This window comes from Pleurodeles waltl, chromosome 10 (assembly GCF_031143425.1).
Source record: "Pleurodeles waltl isolate 20211129_DDA chromosome 10, aPleWal1.hap1.20221129, whole genome shotgun sequence".
NCBI classification, from domain to species: domain Eukaryota; kingdom Metazoa; phylum Chordata; class Amphibia; order Caudata; family Salamandridae; genus Pleurodeles; species Pleurodeles waltl.
In genome coordinates this window covers 447,096,951-447,114,255 of record NC_090449.1, presented here as the reverse complement: position 1 = coordinate 447,114,255, position 17,305 = coordinate 447,096,951, and the positions used below count along the sequence as shown (strand labels likewise).

At 44.8% G+C, this 17,305-nt stretch overlaps 1 protein-coding gene across 1 annotated transcript in view; it reads left to right on the top strand.

The window, feature by feature from the left end:
• Positions 1-17,305, top strand: part of LOC138262427 (acid-sensing ion channel 1C-like) — a 1,178,398-nt gene that overhangs the window by 550,496 nt on the left and 610,597 nt on the right. Inside the window, exon 3 of the mRNA XM_069212327.1 lies at positions 9,506-9,633. Coding sequence (XP_069068428.1) covers positions 9,506-9,633 — 128 coding nt within the window. The remainder of the gene's footprint in view (positions 1-9,505; positions 9,634-17,305) is intronic.

Here is a 17,305-nt window from a genome sequence, read left to right as displayed (position 1 = left end):
CACAAGCTCAATTGTAATCCAAACGTAAGGAGCACTCCTGGGCTTCAGAAAAACAATTTATTAAAAAGGCAAATGCGTTTCGGCTACATCGCCTTTCTCAATGCCAATTACATCTAGACAAAAACATGTCGTTTTTAAATGTCTCATGCTGCACTCCCATTGGGGAATCAATCTAAGAACATCCAAAAAGGACTTTTCAGGGTCCACAGCTCCCACATTTCCCATCTCGCCATCTTTAAAAGATGTTCAAACTTTAAGTAGTCCACACAACATCAACAGGGAGAAAATACAAGACAGACTTTTTGAATCTAACAAATGTAATGATGTTTCTGTACTGGAAGGCAATACATACATAGAGTCAGAAACAACATGGGGATTTGAAATGCTGTAACAGCAAACTATCAAGAAAGTAATACATAGCGATAAACAAGGGGGAAGTTACAGGCAGTGCATCTCAGGATGAAGGGCAAAACAAAGCCAAAGGCTCAGCTGCAATAAAACGGATGATGAAGCAGACAACACTCTTCAACCCAGAAACTTAGGAAAGTTGTGTCAAGCCTGAAGAAAAGGTTAGCAGTGCCAAGTATTTTGGAACCCTTTACAACGTGAGCATGGGCAAACGGCCTTCCTTGGCAATTGGGCTGTGTTAGTGCATCGATGGAGACATGGAGCTCCCTTGCGGGTGGCACCAAGGGCTGAGGCCTTGCTACTGCACCAGCCTGATCACTGATACTAAACCTTCACCGAAGAGAAGGAAGGAAAGATAAGTTGGCAGAAAGGGGATCATATTGAATGAGAGCAGCAAATTTGCCACATTCAATTTAAGCTCAGGAAACATGTAATAACAGTTTCATGCTGTTTTCTCAGGAAACAAGGTTTCTCTGCTAAATTGTACTAGTTCATGAAACAAGGATTCCCTGGATCAGAGTGCTTGGGTCATGGTCAGGGAAAGCAGAACATTGACCAAAGCTGGACTCCAATAATAAAGCACTGCAGGTGCAATCAACCAAGCCTAGCGATTGACAGACCTCCAATCACAATGGTGAAGTAGTGTGTTGGAATGTCTACAATATATTTTTGTTGGAATTAATGCATGAAACAGATGAAGTATCATGTGTATCACAAAGATCTTTAAGAATGCGTACTGGAAAACATCCTGGGTATTATGAGGATGTGCTGATGAGGTGGATGTTGAAAATCAATGTCAAACACTGAAAGGTCCTAAGCAGCTCATCCTAGTGGAAGATCGCTCCTCATGACAAACTCTCTGCCATGACTATCCATCTCATCAGCATGGCTCCGCTCTCAACGGAGTTACTTTGCTGTATAAGAAAATTGGTTACACAGATTTTAGCAATTGTGTTAATTGTATCCCGTTATTTATGCCCACAACACCTTCAGTGACACTGATCACATTTACATCTTCATTATACACCTCCTCTTCTCAGTTATAGAGATGTCCACGTTCCACTTCTACTTCAAACTTACACTCATATTGCTTCTCGTAATCACCCTTCTCACTCCTACTACAGCCTCCTTTTCAGTCTTTCTGTTATCTGGTATCCTCCATCCCCACATTCTCTCCTTTCCCTTTTCCATCACCCCGTCCCTACTTACACTGGAACATTCCATTATGAATCAGTTTAGTATGTTGATGTCCTGTCAGTTGAGCACTGTGAGGTGAGACTAAAGACAGTTTTTGTATGCTAATAAAGTACATCAAAGGTCCAATAAATTAACAAGGAGTGCAATTCAAATACGTATTTGTCCAGGTTGACTATCATTCACATTGGGTCACCCCCAAATTAGTGAATAAAATAAATACTACTTCGTTAATCGAATTTCTAATAGATACGTTTTCTGCAGAGGGGATTCCTAACGCCACTGTAATTGACAATGGTGTACAATTCACATCAGATGAAATGAGAAAATGTTTGAAAGGTTTGGTCACAGAAGAACACCCCTATACTACCCAAAAGCTAATGGACTAGTCAAGAGAATTATAAAAGAGTCTATTCAGTTAGCACATGACACAGGAAAACATGTTCAGAAAACTACTCAATACATGTGGTCCTACCACACACCTTATTCTGAAACATGTGTACCTCCATTTACTTCACTAACAGGCAGGAAGAAAAGCCGGATCCAAACACACTCCTAATTGGTTGAATGGAGGTCAACTAGTCTGGATTGATAGGAAGTCTGTGGATAAAGCAATCAATAATTATCAAACCAAAAACAAGGACTGGTATGACAATAAGTGGGGAGCAAATGAACGGGTATGAAGGGTAACAAATTGAGCTGTCCCTTCTACAAACCAAAATAAGTTCAATAAAGTGTCTCAACCTCTAAAAAGTGTAAAGGTAAAACTTTATACAGTAATCTTAGAAGGTGGCAAAACGTGGAGTATGGATAAATTAGCAAAGCCTACATTAATTTCCAGAACTGGAAATCGCTACTCACAAAGCATTGATCATTTAGGTGCTGTGACAAGCCTCAGGAAAAGCACTAGAAATTGTCTACCACATAAATGGCTTACACCTTATAAAGTGGGGTAATTCATTTGGTTTACCTTCTTTGTCTGGTCCCTTTATGTAACTCCAGCGATATAGTCTGTAAATTGAAGTACTTGCACATACTGTTCACATCTTAACTGTATTATCTTCATATGTTTCCCTTGTTGTTTTGGGGGAAAGATACGTGTTGTAACCTTAATCCACGCATTCCCTCTTTTCCTTTATCCCCTCCTTCCTTACCTTGGAACGATCCGTTAGGAGCTAGTTTAGAATGTTGGTGTCTTGTCGGCTGAGCCCTGAGAGATGAGACTGAAGACACTCTTTGTATGCTAATAAAGTACCTTACCTCACATTTATGGTGTCCTCTTCAGTTATCACCATTCTCATTATTCATACGACCTCCTTTTCTGTCTTTTTAAATATTGTAGTGCTTTTACATGAGATAAACCACTGCATCCAAGTCACCCCACCGATGCCCCTTCACCGGCAAACTACTATACTCCAAAAGCTCTTTGAGGAATGGGTGGATGAATGGATTAATTGACGGTTACCTGATATATATATCACACCCTGGCATCAAAAAGCATGTCCTCACATTTGCTCATTCTGGTGTTGGAGACTGGGTGACTGCTCTTACCAGAGGATGATTCTCCCAATAGATTCATTTTTCCCCAGATTTCCATTCGGCCTGCCTTATGGTACAGATGAAAGTTAGGAATCAGAGGAATGAATCATTAAATGCCTATATAGTATGTTATTTTGTTTTTCGTTTTTTCTTCTTTGTGTTTACCTTTGATTCTAGATCACCATTGCCAGGTGTAACTCTGCAAAACTGTCTTTTGAGAGGGTTGAAGCTGTGAAATCTGGGTTGGCCTCCTTTGCCCTTTATCCTGGTCTTGATGGTAGTTTTTGGCTTTATCCAATAAAGTATTTTTCACAGTATGCCTTAACTTCCACGAACTGTATCTTTATTATAATGTGATGAATCTGCAACGTTGCCAATAAAGGACCCTCAGTGTTTATCCCCTTAATTTGATTTACTCTATTATGTATTTTACAGTCACCACTGCAAGTCATAACATTTTTAACGAAATCGACTGTGTGCTTTATTGTGCCCATGTTCTTCACCACCACTCAGAAGCTTGTGTTATTTTAACAAATTCTGTAGCAGTATAATGCAGATTTTCCTAGTAATTTATGACGGAAAGTCTTAATTTTATTAAAGGCACGGAGGCGAGTATTATGCTTCTCTAACTTGCTTTATTCACAATAGCAGCAGTCAAGAAACTACAATTCCCATGAGGCTAAGAGCAACAGAAAGCCAATGGGAATAAAAAATGTATCAGGTAAAACACCAAAAGGAACTAGGCACATGGTATAATCACAAAACTTGACTGCGACCAGCCCTCTTTCTTGATGCGAGAAGGCTAGTCAGTGTGAGAAAACAAAGGAAAAATAGCTAAAACAATGGCAACTGTAAAGAACAAAGTTCTTGAAAACAGTTCATCCAGGACTGGTAGAGAGGAGGAATCCAACACTCAGGAAGTGACTGATGGTGGCATCATGATGGAACACTGGACGAAGTTGTTGGAGATGAAATTCTCGTCTGACATTCAAGATGAGTTCTGAGGTTGATAAGACGAAGCTGTTAGGGAGGGAAAAGGAATCGACAAAACAAATGTCATAAAAAATCTGTGGTGGGATAATACTCGCCTCCATGTCTTTGATAAAATGAAGACTTTCCGTCATATATTACTAGGAAAATCTACATTTTATGGCAAGACCGGAGGCTCATATTATGCTTGTTTAAAGCATGTTAATTATTACAGAAGTTGCTGTATGAACTGGATTACAATAAAAAGTTCTAAAGACACTGTCATTGGACCAATCAGCCGATCTCAGAATGTCCTCTAGTCCAGAACCCACCCAACAAGCTTTGGAAGCCATAGCTCCTCCAGAGGAATGAGCGCCAAAAACAGAGGTGTCTATACCTGCCAGGGACATTACCCAACGAGCCCATCTAGCTAAAGTAGCCGAAGAAACAGGTTTGTGAAAAGAAATTAGGAGCTGGGAACAAGAGGACGTTCTGAGATTGGCTGTGCGATTTTCATAAGCCTTGAGACATTGACCTACGCACAATTTAGGTTGGTTGGGAAAATACAGATAAAATACTGAATGTAAATTAGTTTCGGTACGTTTGTTGATGGAGAACAAAACTCCTGTAGGGGAAAATTGACGAGAGGAAATATCCAAGGCTCTCAATTCTGATAAACTCTTGATAGAAACTAAGCAGAGTAACATAGTGAGTTTAGCTGAAAGCATTTTTAATGGTAAGTCTGTATTATCTTGCCAGGAAAGAAACAGATTCAAAACAACATTAACGTCCCATAACTTTGAGTACTTGGGTAAAGGAGGAAAGGAAAACTTTACTCCCTTCAAAAGACGACAGAGCAGGGGATGTTCACCCACAGGCATTCCGTTGACGTAAGCATGTTGCATGGAAATAGCTGATCTATAGAGATTGATTGTTCTGTAGGACTTAGCTCCACTAGCTTGGGCAGCTAGAAAATTGATTATGAAGATTATATTGGCTGAAAAGGGCTCAAGGTCCCTTCCCACACACCAGCTTGTCCAAAGAGACCAGACGGAACTGTAAGCTTTCCTGGTGCCCGGCACCCAGGCTTTGTTAATAAAGTCTGAAGCTTCTGCCAAAATAAGAATGGAAGATCATGAAGACCCGATACTTTCCAGGCCGAAAGAGTGAGAGTGTTGTTGAGTAAGAGGGGGTGCAGATGACCCAGAGGGTTCCGGAGCAAGGAAGGAAAATACATCAGGAGGACCGGGTAGTTGATCGCCAGTTCCAAGAGAGGTGGAAACCAAACCTGGGATTGCCAGAAGGGAACTACAATTACTAGCGTTGCTTTCTGATGTCTGACTTGAGCGAGGACCCGGGTAATCATGATAAACAGAGGGAAGGCGTAATCGAGAGAAGAGGACCAATCCTGTCGAAAAGCATCTGAGGCTAGTGCTGGAGGATCTGGTCACCAGCTGAAGAACAGGGGTAATTGTGTGTTCAGACGGGAGGCAAACAGATCTATCATGAAAGGTCCCCACTTGGGGAGAAGACTTTGGAACACTGAGGAGTGAAGTTTCCAGTCGCTGGCGTCTCTGAGGAAACAAGAATGCCAGTCTGCAGTCTTGTTGAGGGAGCCTGGAAAGTATTCTGCAGTGAGAGAGATTTGGTTGTGAAGACAATACTCCCATAGGCTTTTTGCTAAATCCGCTAGGGGCTTTGACCTGGTACCCCCTAAATGGTTTATGTAGTGGACAGCTGATACATTGTCCATATGGAGGAGGATGGTACATTGAACCTTGTCTTTTGCTAGGCTTTTGATTGCAAAGGAGCCTACAACATCTCTAAATAATTGATATGCAATTTTGACTCCTCTGAAGACCAGGAACATCCAGTCGAGATTGGACCACAATGGACGCCCCAACCCGTTAGGCTTGCAGCTGATTCTAACACAAGATCTGGGGCTGATGCAAAGATAGTTCGGCCGTCCCAGGCATCTAAATGGTCTATCCACCATTGAAGTTCTGAATGAGACTCCTGATCGAGAAAGATTATTTCCGAGTACAAAAGGCCTTTTCTGAGGTGACGTATTTTTAATCTTTGAAGAGCCCGATAATGAAGGGGACCGGGAAAGATGGCCTGGATTGAGGAGGAAAGGAGACCCACTATTCTGGCTAGGGATCTGAGAGAAATTTGGGAACTGTGAAGAATCTTTAGAATATCCAATTTTATAGATTTTACTTTTTGTTGAGGGAGATGTAGGGTAGCGGAAGATTAATCTATTACGAACCCCAAGAATTCTATTCTTTGGGAAGGGATAGTAATAGATTTTTCCCTGATGATGAGGAAACCTAGTTGGGACAGGAGAGAACACGTGGTTTGGAGATGAGACTGAAGAGAGAGACGGTTCTGGTGCATAAGAAGGATGACGTCCAGATAGATTAGACGCCTGATGCCTAAAGATCTGAGCTAAGCCGTTACCGGTTTCATTAACTTTGTGAAGTACCAGGGTTCTGACGAAAGGCCGAACGGAAGGGAAGAAAACTGTTAAGTTTGTCCGAGCCACTGAAATTGGAGGAATTTTCTGTGGTCCACGTGGATAGGAACGGAGAGATATGCGTCTTGAAGGTCCAGGCGAACCATGTAATAGGAGAGAAGGAGAATATCTCTTAAATGGACTATAGTTTCCATTTTGAAGTGCCTGTATACAACAAAGCGATTGAAGGATCTGAGGTTGATGACCGGTCTTAATTTTTTTGTTTTCTTTTGAACTAGAAAGAGAGTACTTAGAAAGCCTGAGGGATCCGGAAGGGCAAGTTGGATGGCCTGTTTGGAAAGAAGGGAATTAATCTCTTGCGAGATGAGAGAAGACATTTCTGCAGAAAAACATAGAGGAGGGGGAAGGTGTGTCTGCTGAGGGTTTGAGTAGAGTTCTATTGAATAACCTTGAATTGTATTGAGGACCCATGGATCTGTTGTTATGGTGTGCCATTTTGCTGTGAATAACCGAAGGTGCCCCCATACTGGAGGAAGGCCAGAAATGGGGCTTACCTTGTGGGTTGTTGTGTCTGAATCCACATTGACCTCGACCCCGGTAGCCTCTGCCTCGTTGGGGTAGAACTGGGGTCTGAAAGATTGTGTTCCATATGAGGAGTTGAAGGAGCCTCTGAGTCCTTGTGACTGAAAGGAACGTCCGGTAGAGCGGCTCCTGCCTGTACCGGCCCTCGCAAAAACCCATTGGGTAAAAACTTTTTGGATGGATTGCTGGGCTTTATCGATGGAGGCAAAGGTAGAGACGAATTTGCCTAGGTCTTTAATGAACAAATCACCGAAAAGGAGTCCGTCCGCCTTGATACCTGGATCCATTGAAGCCAGATTAGCCAATTTGGGGTCTAATTTGAGCAACAGACCTTTTCTCCTTTCGTGTGTAATAGCGGCATTTGTGTAGCCTAGGAGAAAGAAGGCTCTCTGAATCCATAGGGAAAGTTCCATAGGATCAATGTCTGAGTTTTCCGCTCTGGACGATTCTACCATGTCAAAAATACATGCTAACGGGCCTACCAGGTCTAACAGTTTATCTTGACAATTTGACCAGGCCCTGTCAACTCCCTTACGGGGATCCTTGCCGAATTTTGAGACAAAGGTAAGTAGGTTGTTGGTCTTGGAAGGAGTAGAGGTAATGTTGGAGTAAAGGGAAGGTCTAGGGCATTCAGATCTTAGTTTGGCCCATGTGTTCTTGTCTAGAGGAGGTCTCAGTCTGGATGCAATGTAGTCTCCTACGTGCGAAGAAGGGAACCATTCTGTGGAGTTGGGATGGTGAAGGAGGGAGGGATCAAACATGGGATTACCATCTGAGTCTAGAATCACTTTGGCTGCAAAAGGGTTCGGAGAGGAAAGGTCCAATCTAGGTTTTTTTGGAGGAGGGGAGAACTGGGATTGGGAACCCCATATGTCTGAAGAATCATCTATATCCTCTATGTCACCCATATCATCACCCGTATCGGAAATATGTGAAATTACAATCTTTTTTGGCGCGCTCAAAGTACGTTTTGTTTTGGAAGTACACTTTTTTTGAGATACCTGTGAATTCCTCTCCTGAGAAGGAGGCCTGGGAGGAGACTCGTCCTCAACCTGGGGTGAAGAAACTTCACCAGTCAATGCAGCGCCATCAGTGGTGACTTTGAGTGGGCTTATTTGGGCTGACAAATCCTTAAATTTATGTTTTCTGCTATCCTCCACAGAACGGGCCAGTAAGGATTTGGAGACCATACTCTGAACAGAGGATTAAAGATTTTTGGTCATTTTGCCCATAGTAACAGAAATGGCTTTAGCCACAGCTTCATTGATAAAACTACCAAAATCTTGGTTTAATATATCATTGTCATTATTTGAATGCCCAGGAGAATTAACACTATGCATTGTGAGGGAGAAAAACGAGTTGAAATAATGTGAGGGCAGAAAAGGGTTAATTCTTTGAGAAAAAGGTACTGAAAAGAGTGAGAACACGCCCCACGGGGAGTATTTGGAGTTGCAGGAAGAACAAGCTGTGGAGGTGGAGACTCTGACCATCAAAAGGCAATTCAGGAAAAATAGTGGAAGTCGGCAAGGAAGAAAGGCAGTGGAACAACCAGATGGTGAGGAACAGGTCGGACGCGGTAAACAGACATCGCGACCATTCCCAACCGTTAAACTGAAGTAGGAGCGCGAGCGGCGTTCCAGGAGCGGCGAGGGGAGGGGGGGTGACAAGTATAAAAGGATTGACTTGGTAAATGAGAAAAGGAAAGGCTTGCGCACTATAGCGAAACACAGAGTATAAACATAAATAACACCATTAATAATGTATATAATAATAATAAAAAGGGATGACGTAACACTTATTTTGACTGCAGGCAGCAAGAAAGAGGGCTGGTCGCAGTCAAGTATGGTGATTATACTATGTGCCTAGTTCCTATTGGTGTTTTACCCAATATGTTTTTTATTCCCATTGGCTTTATGTTGCCCTTAGCCTCATGGGAATTGTAGTTTCTTGACTGCTGCTATTGTGAACAAAGCAAGTTAGAGAAGCATAATATGAGCCTCCGGTCTGGCCATAAAATTCATCTCATGTGTAGCACATTCACAGCATTTGAGAACCCATCATATTTTGGAAATATATTCCGCCTTTTCTTAATATGATGTTATTTGTTGTCCTCACTGTCTCCTTAATTCTGAATTAATGTTTTCAAGCCACCAGGTTTAGTGTTTTGCTACACACAGAATTTACAGGCAGCAGAGCAAATGCACTAGCCATGACAGAATAGCTGATTTTGGTCCACAAAGTAACGTGGTCTAAATGCTCTGAAATGTTCCCTCTCTCTTTCTCTCTTTTTTTATTGTTTTTGTTCACGTCCGTGGCTCATTCTGTGTGTGCGAGCAGAGGAGACTTCCTTCGAAGCAGGGATCAAAGTTCAGATTCATAGCCAGGACGAGCCTCCCTTCATTGACCAGCTGGGGTTCGGAGTGGCCCCTGGATTCCAGACCTTTGTGTCCTGTCAGCAGCAGCAAGTATCCAATGCGTGATTTTTGTGAAACTCCCCCCTCCTCCCCCCCCCCCCCCCCCCCCCCAATCTTCCGGGGATTTCTAGGAGATAATTCTTTCAGCATGGTCTTAATCAGAAAGGAGACTGTGGGGTTCGAAATAAAGTAGGAAGGTTTGGTTTTAAATATGATGTACTGTCGTGATAATCATTTATGTTTAGATTTTCCCTCTAACAAGAGAACCACTTGGCCTGCTATATCAACCGCAGCAGCTACTACAGCATTTTATGGTTTTATCAGCTGGGCAACAGTGACACCTTGGGGTGGGTTAGATTACAGCCTGAACCATTGCTTTGAGTAATCACTTATGCATAGTTCGTTTATGCAGGTTATGAAACCAAAAACATTCAGATCTAGGGTGATAAAGCGCACATGAATTGTAAGGGACCACGAATGAAAACGAGTTAAAGCTATTAGCTTTGTAAACTCCTAACCAGACTGTTCTTGCCACAAACTGAAAAGTGCGGAGGTTCTGGTGTATCGAGGCGGTACTCCGGAAATGTTGGAAACTGTAGACGGACAACATCCCTTAGTACATACAGAGGTGATACAGACGACCGGCTACCGTCGTATCAACAACGAGGGGAAACTGAAGCAAGAAGTGCGATGGTGTCACACGGTGGAAAAAAATGATAAAAATTGCGTATATTTATACAGCGGGCACGTCCCCTGGCACAGCCAATCCAAAGTATTTAATTAGATCATACTCCGTTCAATGAAAAAGGAAGATTAATATACTAGACAAGAGAAGGTTGAGTTACCAACGTGATATATGGGAGTCTGAATAAGTAAAGTTTTAAAAAACGTAATTGATAATAGGTTAAAGGGAGGACCATAAAGAAGTCATATGGAAAGTATGTCAGAAAGGAGAAAAAGGCCTCTGGAGATAAAAAGGATGTTCAACTAACCAACGTGCAATATGCTGTAAATAACAAAGACTCAATGTTTCATAAGTAGGAGGCCTATCGAGTAGCAGAAAGGAAGCTCATCCACAGTATATCATCATTGAGTCCGTGGATGTGGGTCCCTAGTTTAACCACTTCGCTGCCAGGCCTTTTCCCCCTCCTGTGCCAGGCCTTTTTTTGCCTATTTGGGGCAGTTCGCGCTTAGGCCAGCATAACTTTTTGTCCACATAAGCTAACCAAGCCAAATTTGCGTCCTTTTTTTCCAACATCCTAGGGATTCTGGAGGTACCCAGACTTTGTGGGTTCCCCTGAAAGAGGCCAAGAAATTGGCCAAAATACAGGGAAAATTTTGTTTTTTTCAAAAAAATTGGAAAAAGTGGCTGCAGAAGAAGGCTTGTGGTTTTTCCCCTGAAAATGGCATCAACAAAGGGTTTGTGGTGCTAAACTCAGCAGCTTCCCAGCTTTCAGGAACAGGCAGACTTGAATCCGAAAACCCAATTTTTCAACACAATTTTGGCATTTTACTGGGGCATACCCCATTTGTGCAATTTTTTGTGCTTTCAGCCTCCTTCCAGTCAGTGACAGGAATGGTCATGAAACCAATGCTGGATCCCAGAAACCTAAACATTTCTGAAAAGTAGACAAAATTCTGAATTCAGCAAGGGGTCATTTGTGTAGATCCTACAAGGGTTTCCTACAGAAAATAACAGCTGAAAAAGAAAAATATTGAAATTGAGGTGAAAAAAACATCAATTTTTCTCTACTTTTTACTCTGTAACTTTTCCCTGCAATGTCAGATTATCGAAAGCAATATACCGTTACGTCTGCTGGACTCCTCTGGTTGCGGGGATATATAGGGTTTGTAGGTTCATCAAGAACCCGAGGAACCCAGAGCCAATAAATGAGCTGCACCCTGCAGTGCGTTTTCATTCTATACCGGGTATACAGTAATTCATTTGCTGAAATATAAGGAGTAAAAAATAGCTATCAAGAAAACCTTTGCATTTCCAAAAAGGGCACAAGATAAGGTGTTGAGGAGCAGTGGTTATTTGCACATCTCTGAATTCCGGGGTGACCATAGAAGCACGTGAATTACATGGAATTTCTCAAATAGATGTCTTTTTTACACACACCCCTATATTTGGAAGGAATAAATGTAGAGAAAGACAAGGGGCAATAACACTTGTTTTGCTATTCTATGTTCCCCCAAGTCTCCCGATAAAAATGATACCTCACTTGTTTGGGTAGGCCTAGCGCCCGCGACAGGATATGCCCCAAAACACAACGTGGACACATCACAGAAAACAGAGCTGTTTTTAGCAAAGTGACTACCTGTAGATTTTGGCCTCTAGCTCAGCCGCCACCTAGGGAAACCTACCAAACCTGTGCATTTCTGAAAACTAGAGACCTAGGGGAATCCAAGGAGGGGTGACTTGTGTGGCTCGGACCAGGTTCTGTTACCCAGAATCCTTTGCAAACCTCAAAATTTGGCTAAAAAAACACATGTTCCTCACATTTCTGTGGCAGAAAGTTCTGGAATCTGAGAGGAGCGACAAATTTCCTTCCACCCAGCATTCCCCCACGTCTCCCGATAAAAATGATACCTCACTTGTGTGGGTAGGCCTAGCGCCCGCGACAGGATATGCCCCAAAACACAACCTGGACACATCACAGAAAACAGAGCTGTTTTTAGCAAAGTGACTACCTGTAGATTTTGGCCTCTAGCTCAGCCGCCACCTAGGGAAACCTACCAAACCTGTGCATTTCTGAAAACTAGAGACCTAGGGCAATCCAAGGAGGGGTGACTTGTGTGGCTCGGACCAGGTTCGGTTACCCAGAATCCTTTGCAAACCTCAAAATTTGGCTAAAAAAACACATGTTCCTCACATTTCTGTGGCAGAAAGTTCTGGAATCTGAGAGGAGCCACAAATTTCCTTCCACCTAGCGTTCCCCCACGTCTCCCGATAAAAATGATACCTCACTTGTGTGGGTAGGCCTAGCGCCCGCGACAGGATATGCCCCAAAACACAACGTGGACATATCACAGAAAACAGAGCTGTTTTTAGCAAAGTGACTACCTGTAGATTTTGGCCTCTAGCTCAGCCGCCACCTAGGGAAACCTACCAAACCTGTGCATTTCTGAAAACTAGAGACCTAGGGGGATCCAAGGAGGGGTGACTTGCGGGGCTCGGACCAGGTTCTGTTACCCAGAATCCTTTTCAAACCTCAAAATTTGGCTAAAAAAACACATGTTCCTCACATTTCTTTGGCAGAAAGTTCTAGAATCTGAGAGGAGCCACAAATTTCCTTCCACCCAGCGTTCCCCCACGTCTCCCGATAAAAATGATACCTCACTTGTGTGGGTAGGCCTAGCGCCTGCGACAGGATATGCCCCAAAACACAACGTGGACATATCACAGAAAACAGAGCTGTTTTTAGCAAAGTGACTACCTGTAGATTTTGGCCTCTAGCTCAGCCGCCACCTAGGGAAACCTACCAAACCTGTGCATTTCTGAAAACTAGAGACCTAGGGGAATCCAAGGAGGGGTGACTTGTGTGGCTCGGACCAGGTTCGGTTACCCAGAATCCTTTGCAAACCTCAAAATTTGGCTAAAAAAAACACATGTTCCTCACATTTCTGTGGCAGAAAGTTCTGGAATCTGAGAGGAGCCACAAATTTCCTTCCACCTAGCGTTCCCCCACGTCTCCCGATAAAAATGATACCTCACTTGTGTGGGTAGGCCTAGCGCCCGCGACAGGATATGCCCCAAAACACAACGTGGACATATCACAGAAAACAGAGCTGTTTTTAGCAAAGTGACTACCTGTAGATTTTGGCCTCTAGCTCAGCCGCCACCTAGGGAAACCTACCAAACCTGTGCATTTCTGAAAACTAGAGACCTAGGGGGATCCAAGGAGGGGTGACTTGCGGGGCTCGGACCAGGTTCTGGTACCCAGAATCCTTTGCAAACCTCAAAATTTGGCTAAAAAAACACATGTTCCTCACATTTCTGTGGCAGAAAGTTCTGGAATCTGAGAGGAGCCACAAATTTCCTTCCACCCAGCGTTCCCCCACGTCTCCCGATAAAAATTATACCTCACTTGTGTGGGTAGGCCTAGCGCCCGCGACAGGATATGCCCCAAAACACAACGTGGACATATCACAGAAAACAGAGCTGTTTTTAGCAAAGTGACTACCTGTAGATTTTGGCCTCTAGCTCAGCCGCCACCTAGGGAAACCTACCAAACCTATGCATTTCTGAAAACTAGAGACCTAGGGGAATCCAAGGAGGGGTGACTTGTGTGGCTCGGACCAGGTTCTGTTACCCAGAATCCTTTGCAAACCTCAAAATTTGGCTAAAAAAACACATGTTCCTCACATTTCTGTGGCAGAAAGTTCTGGAATCTGAGAGGAGCCACAAATTTCCTTCCACCCAGCGTTCCCCCACATCTCCCGATAAAAATGATACCTCACTTGTGTGGGTAGGCCTAGCGCCCGCGACAGGATATGCCCCAAAACACAACGTGGACATATCACAGAAAACAGAGCTGTTTTTAGCAAAGTGACTACCTGTAGATTTTGGCCTTTAGCTCAGCCACCACCTAGGGAAACCTACCAAACCTGTGCATTTCTGAAAACTAGAGACCTAGGGGAATCCAAGGAGGGGTGACTTGCGGGGCTCGGACCAGGTTCTGTTACCCAGAATCCTTTGCAAACCTCAAAATGTGGCTAAAAAAACACATGTCCCTCACATTTCTGTGGCAGAAAGTTCTGGAATCTGAGAGCAGCTACAAATTTCCTTCCACCCAGCGTTCCCCCAAGTCTCCCGATAAAAATGATACCTCACTTGCGTGGGTAGGCCTAGCGCCGGCGACAGGAAACACCCCAAAGCGCAACGTGGACACATCCTAAATTTTGGAAAAAAACAGAGGTGTTTTTTGCGAAGTGCCTACCTGTAGATTTTGGCCTCTAGCTCAGCCGGCACCTAGGGAAACCTACCAAACCTGTGCATTTCTGAAAACTAGAGACCTAGGGGAATCCAAGGAGGGGTGACTTGCGGGGCTCGGACCAGGTTCTGTTACCCAGAATCCTTTGCAAACCTCAAAATTTGGCTAAAAATACACATGTTACTCACATTTCTGTGGCAGAAAGTTCTGGAATCTGAGAGGAGCTACAAATTTCCTTCCACCCAGCATTCCCCCAAGTCTCCCGATAAAAATGATACCTCACTTGCGTGGGTAGGCCTAGCGCCGGCGACAGGAAACACCCCAAAGCGCAACGTGGACACATCCTAAATTTTGGAAAAAAACAGAGGTGTTTTTTGCGAAGTGCCTACCTGTAGATTTTGGCCTCTAGCTCAGCCGGCACCTAGGGAAACCTACCAAACCTGTGCATTTCTGAAAACTAGAGACCTAGGGGAATCCAAGGAGGGGTGACTTGCAGGGCTCGGACCAGGTTCTGTTACCCAGAATCCTTTGCAAACCTCAAAATTTGGCTAAAAATACACATGTTACTCACATTTCTGTGGCAGAAAGTTCTGGAATCTGAGAGGAGCCACAAATTTCCTTCTACCCAGCGTTCCCCCAAGTCTCCCGATAAAAATGATACATCACTTGTGTGGGTAGGACTAGCGCCCACGAAAGGAAAGGGCCCAAAACACAACGTGGACACATCACATTTTTTTATAAAAAGCAGTGCCTACCTGTGGATTTTGGCCTGTAGCTCAGCCGACACCTGAGGAAACCTAGCAAACCAGTGCATTTTTGAAAACTAGAAACCCAGGGGAATCCAAGATGGGGTGACTTGCGGGGCTCTGACCAGGTTATGTTACCCAGAATCCTTTGCAAACATCAAAATTTGGCCCAAAAAACACTTTTTCCTCTCATTTCGGTGACAGAAAGTTCTGGAATCTGAGAGGAGCCACAAATTTCCTTCCACCCAGCGTTCCCCTAAGTCTCTCGATAAAAATGGTACATCACTTCTGTGGGTAGGCCTAGCGCCCACAAAAGGAAATGGCCCAAAACACAACGTGGACACAACATATTTTTTCACAGAAAACAGAGGTGTTTTTTGCAAGGTGCCTACCTGTGGTGTTTGGCCTGTAGCTCAGCCGGCCCCAGGGGGGGGGGGCAGAAATGCCCTAAAATAAATTTGCCCCCCCAACCCCCACCCTCCCCCGCCGGGAGCGACCCTTGCCTACGGGGTCGCTCCCCCTGCGTGACATTGGCACCAAAAAACAAATCCCCGGTGCCTAGTGGTTTCTGCCCCCTTGGGGGCAGGTTGACCTAAACTCAGCCAATCTGCCCCCAAGGGGGGCAGAAATGGCCTAAATACAATTTGTCCCCCAGGGGAGCGACTTTTGCCTGATGGGTCGCTCCCCATCTCTAAAAAAAAAAAAACAAAGAAAAAAAAAGAAAAAATCCCCTGGCGCCAAGAGGTTTCTGCCCCCCCCCCCCCGGGGGCAGATCGGCCTAATAATAGGCCGATCTGCCCCCCGGGGGGGCAGAAATGGCCTAAAATAAATTTGCCCCCCCTACACCCACCCCCCCCGGGAGCGACCCTTGCCTACGGGGTCGCTCCCCCTGCGTGACATTGGCGCCAAAAAACAAATCCCCGGTGCCTAGTGGTTTCTGCCCCCTTGGGGGCAGATTGACCTAAAATTGGCCAATCTGCCCCCAGGGGGGCAGAAATGGTCTAAATACAATTTGCCCCCCCAGGGGAGCGACTTTTGCCTGATGGGTCGCTCCCCATCTCTAAAAAAAAAAAAACAAAGAAAAAAAAAGAAAAAATCCCCTGGCGCCTAGAGTGTTCTGCCCCCCCCCCCCCCGGGGGGCAGTTCGGCCTAATAATAGGCCGATCTGTCCCCCGGGGGGGCAGAAATGGCCTAAAATAAATTTGCCCCCCCAACCCCCACCCCCCGCCCCCCGGGAGCGACCCTTGCCTACAGGGTCGCTCCCCCTGCGTGACATTGGCGCCAAAAAACAAATCCCCGGTGCCTAGTGGTTTCTGCCCCCTTGGGGGCAGGTTGACCTAAACTCAGCCAATCTGCCCCCAAGGGGGGCATAAATGGCCTAAATACAATTTGTCCCCCAGGGGAGCGACTTTTGCCTGATGGGTCGCTCCCCATCTCTAAAAAAAAAAAACAAAGAAAAAAAAAAAGAAAAAAAAGAAAAATTCCCCTGGCGCCTAGAGGTTTCTGCCCCCCCCCCCCGGGGGCAGATCGGCCTAATAATAGGCCAATCTGCCCCCAGGGGGGCAGAAATGGTCTAAATACAATTTGCCCCCCCAGGGGAGCGACCCTTGCCTGATGGGTCGCTCCCCATCTCTAAAAAAAGAAACAACAAAAAAAAAAACACAAAAAAAAAAATTGCCCTGGTGCCTAGAGTGTTCTGCCCCCCCCCCCCGGGGGGCAGTTCGGCCTAATAATAGGCCGATCTGTCCCCCGGGGGGGCAGAAATGGCCTAAAATAAATTTGCCCCCCCAGCCCCCGCCCCCCGGGAGCGACCCTTGCCTACAGGGTCGCTCCCCCTGCGTGACATTGGCGCCAAAAAACAAATCCCCGGTGCCTAGTGGTTTCTGCCCCCTTGGGGGCAGGTTGACCTAAACTCAGCCAATCTGCCCCCAAGGGGGGCAGAAATGGCCTAAATACAATTTGTCCCCCAGGGGAGCGACTTTTGCCTGATGGGTCGCTCCCCATCTCTAAAAAAAAAAAACAAAGAAAAAAAAGAAAAAT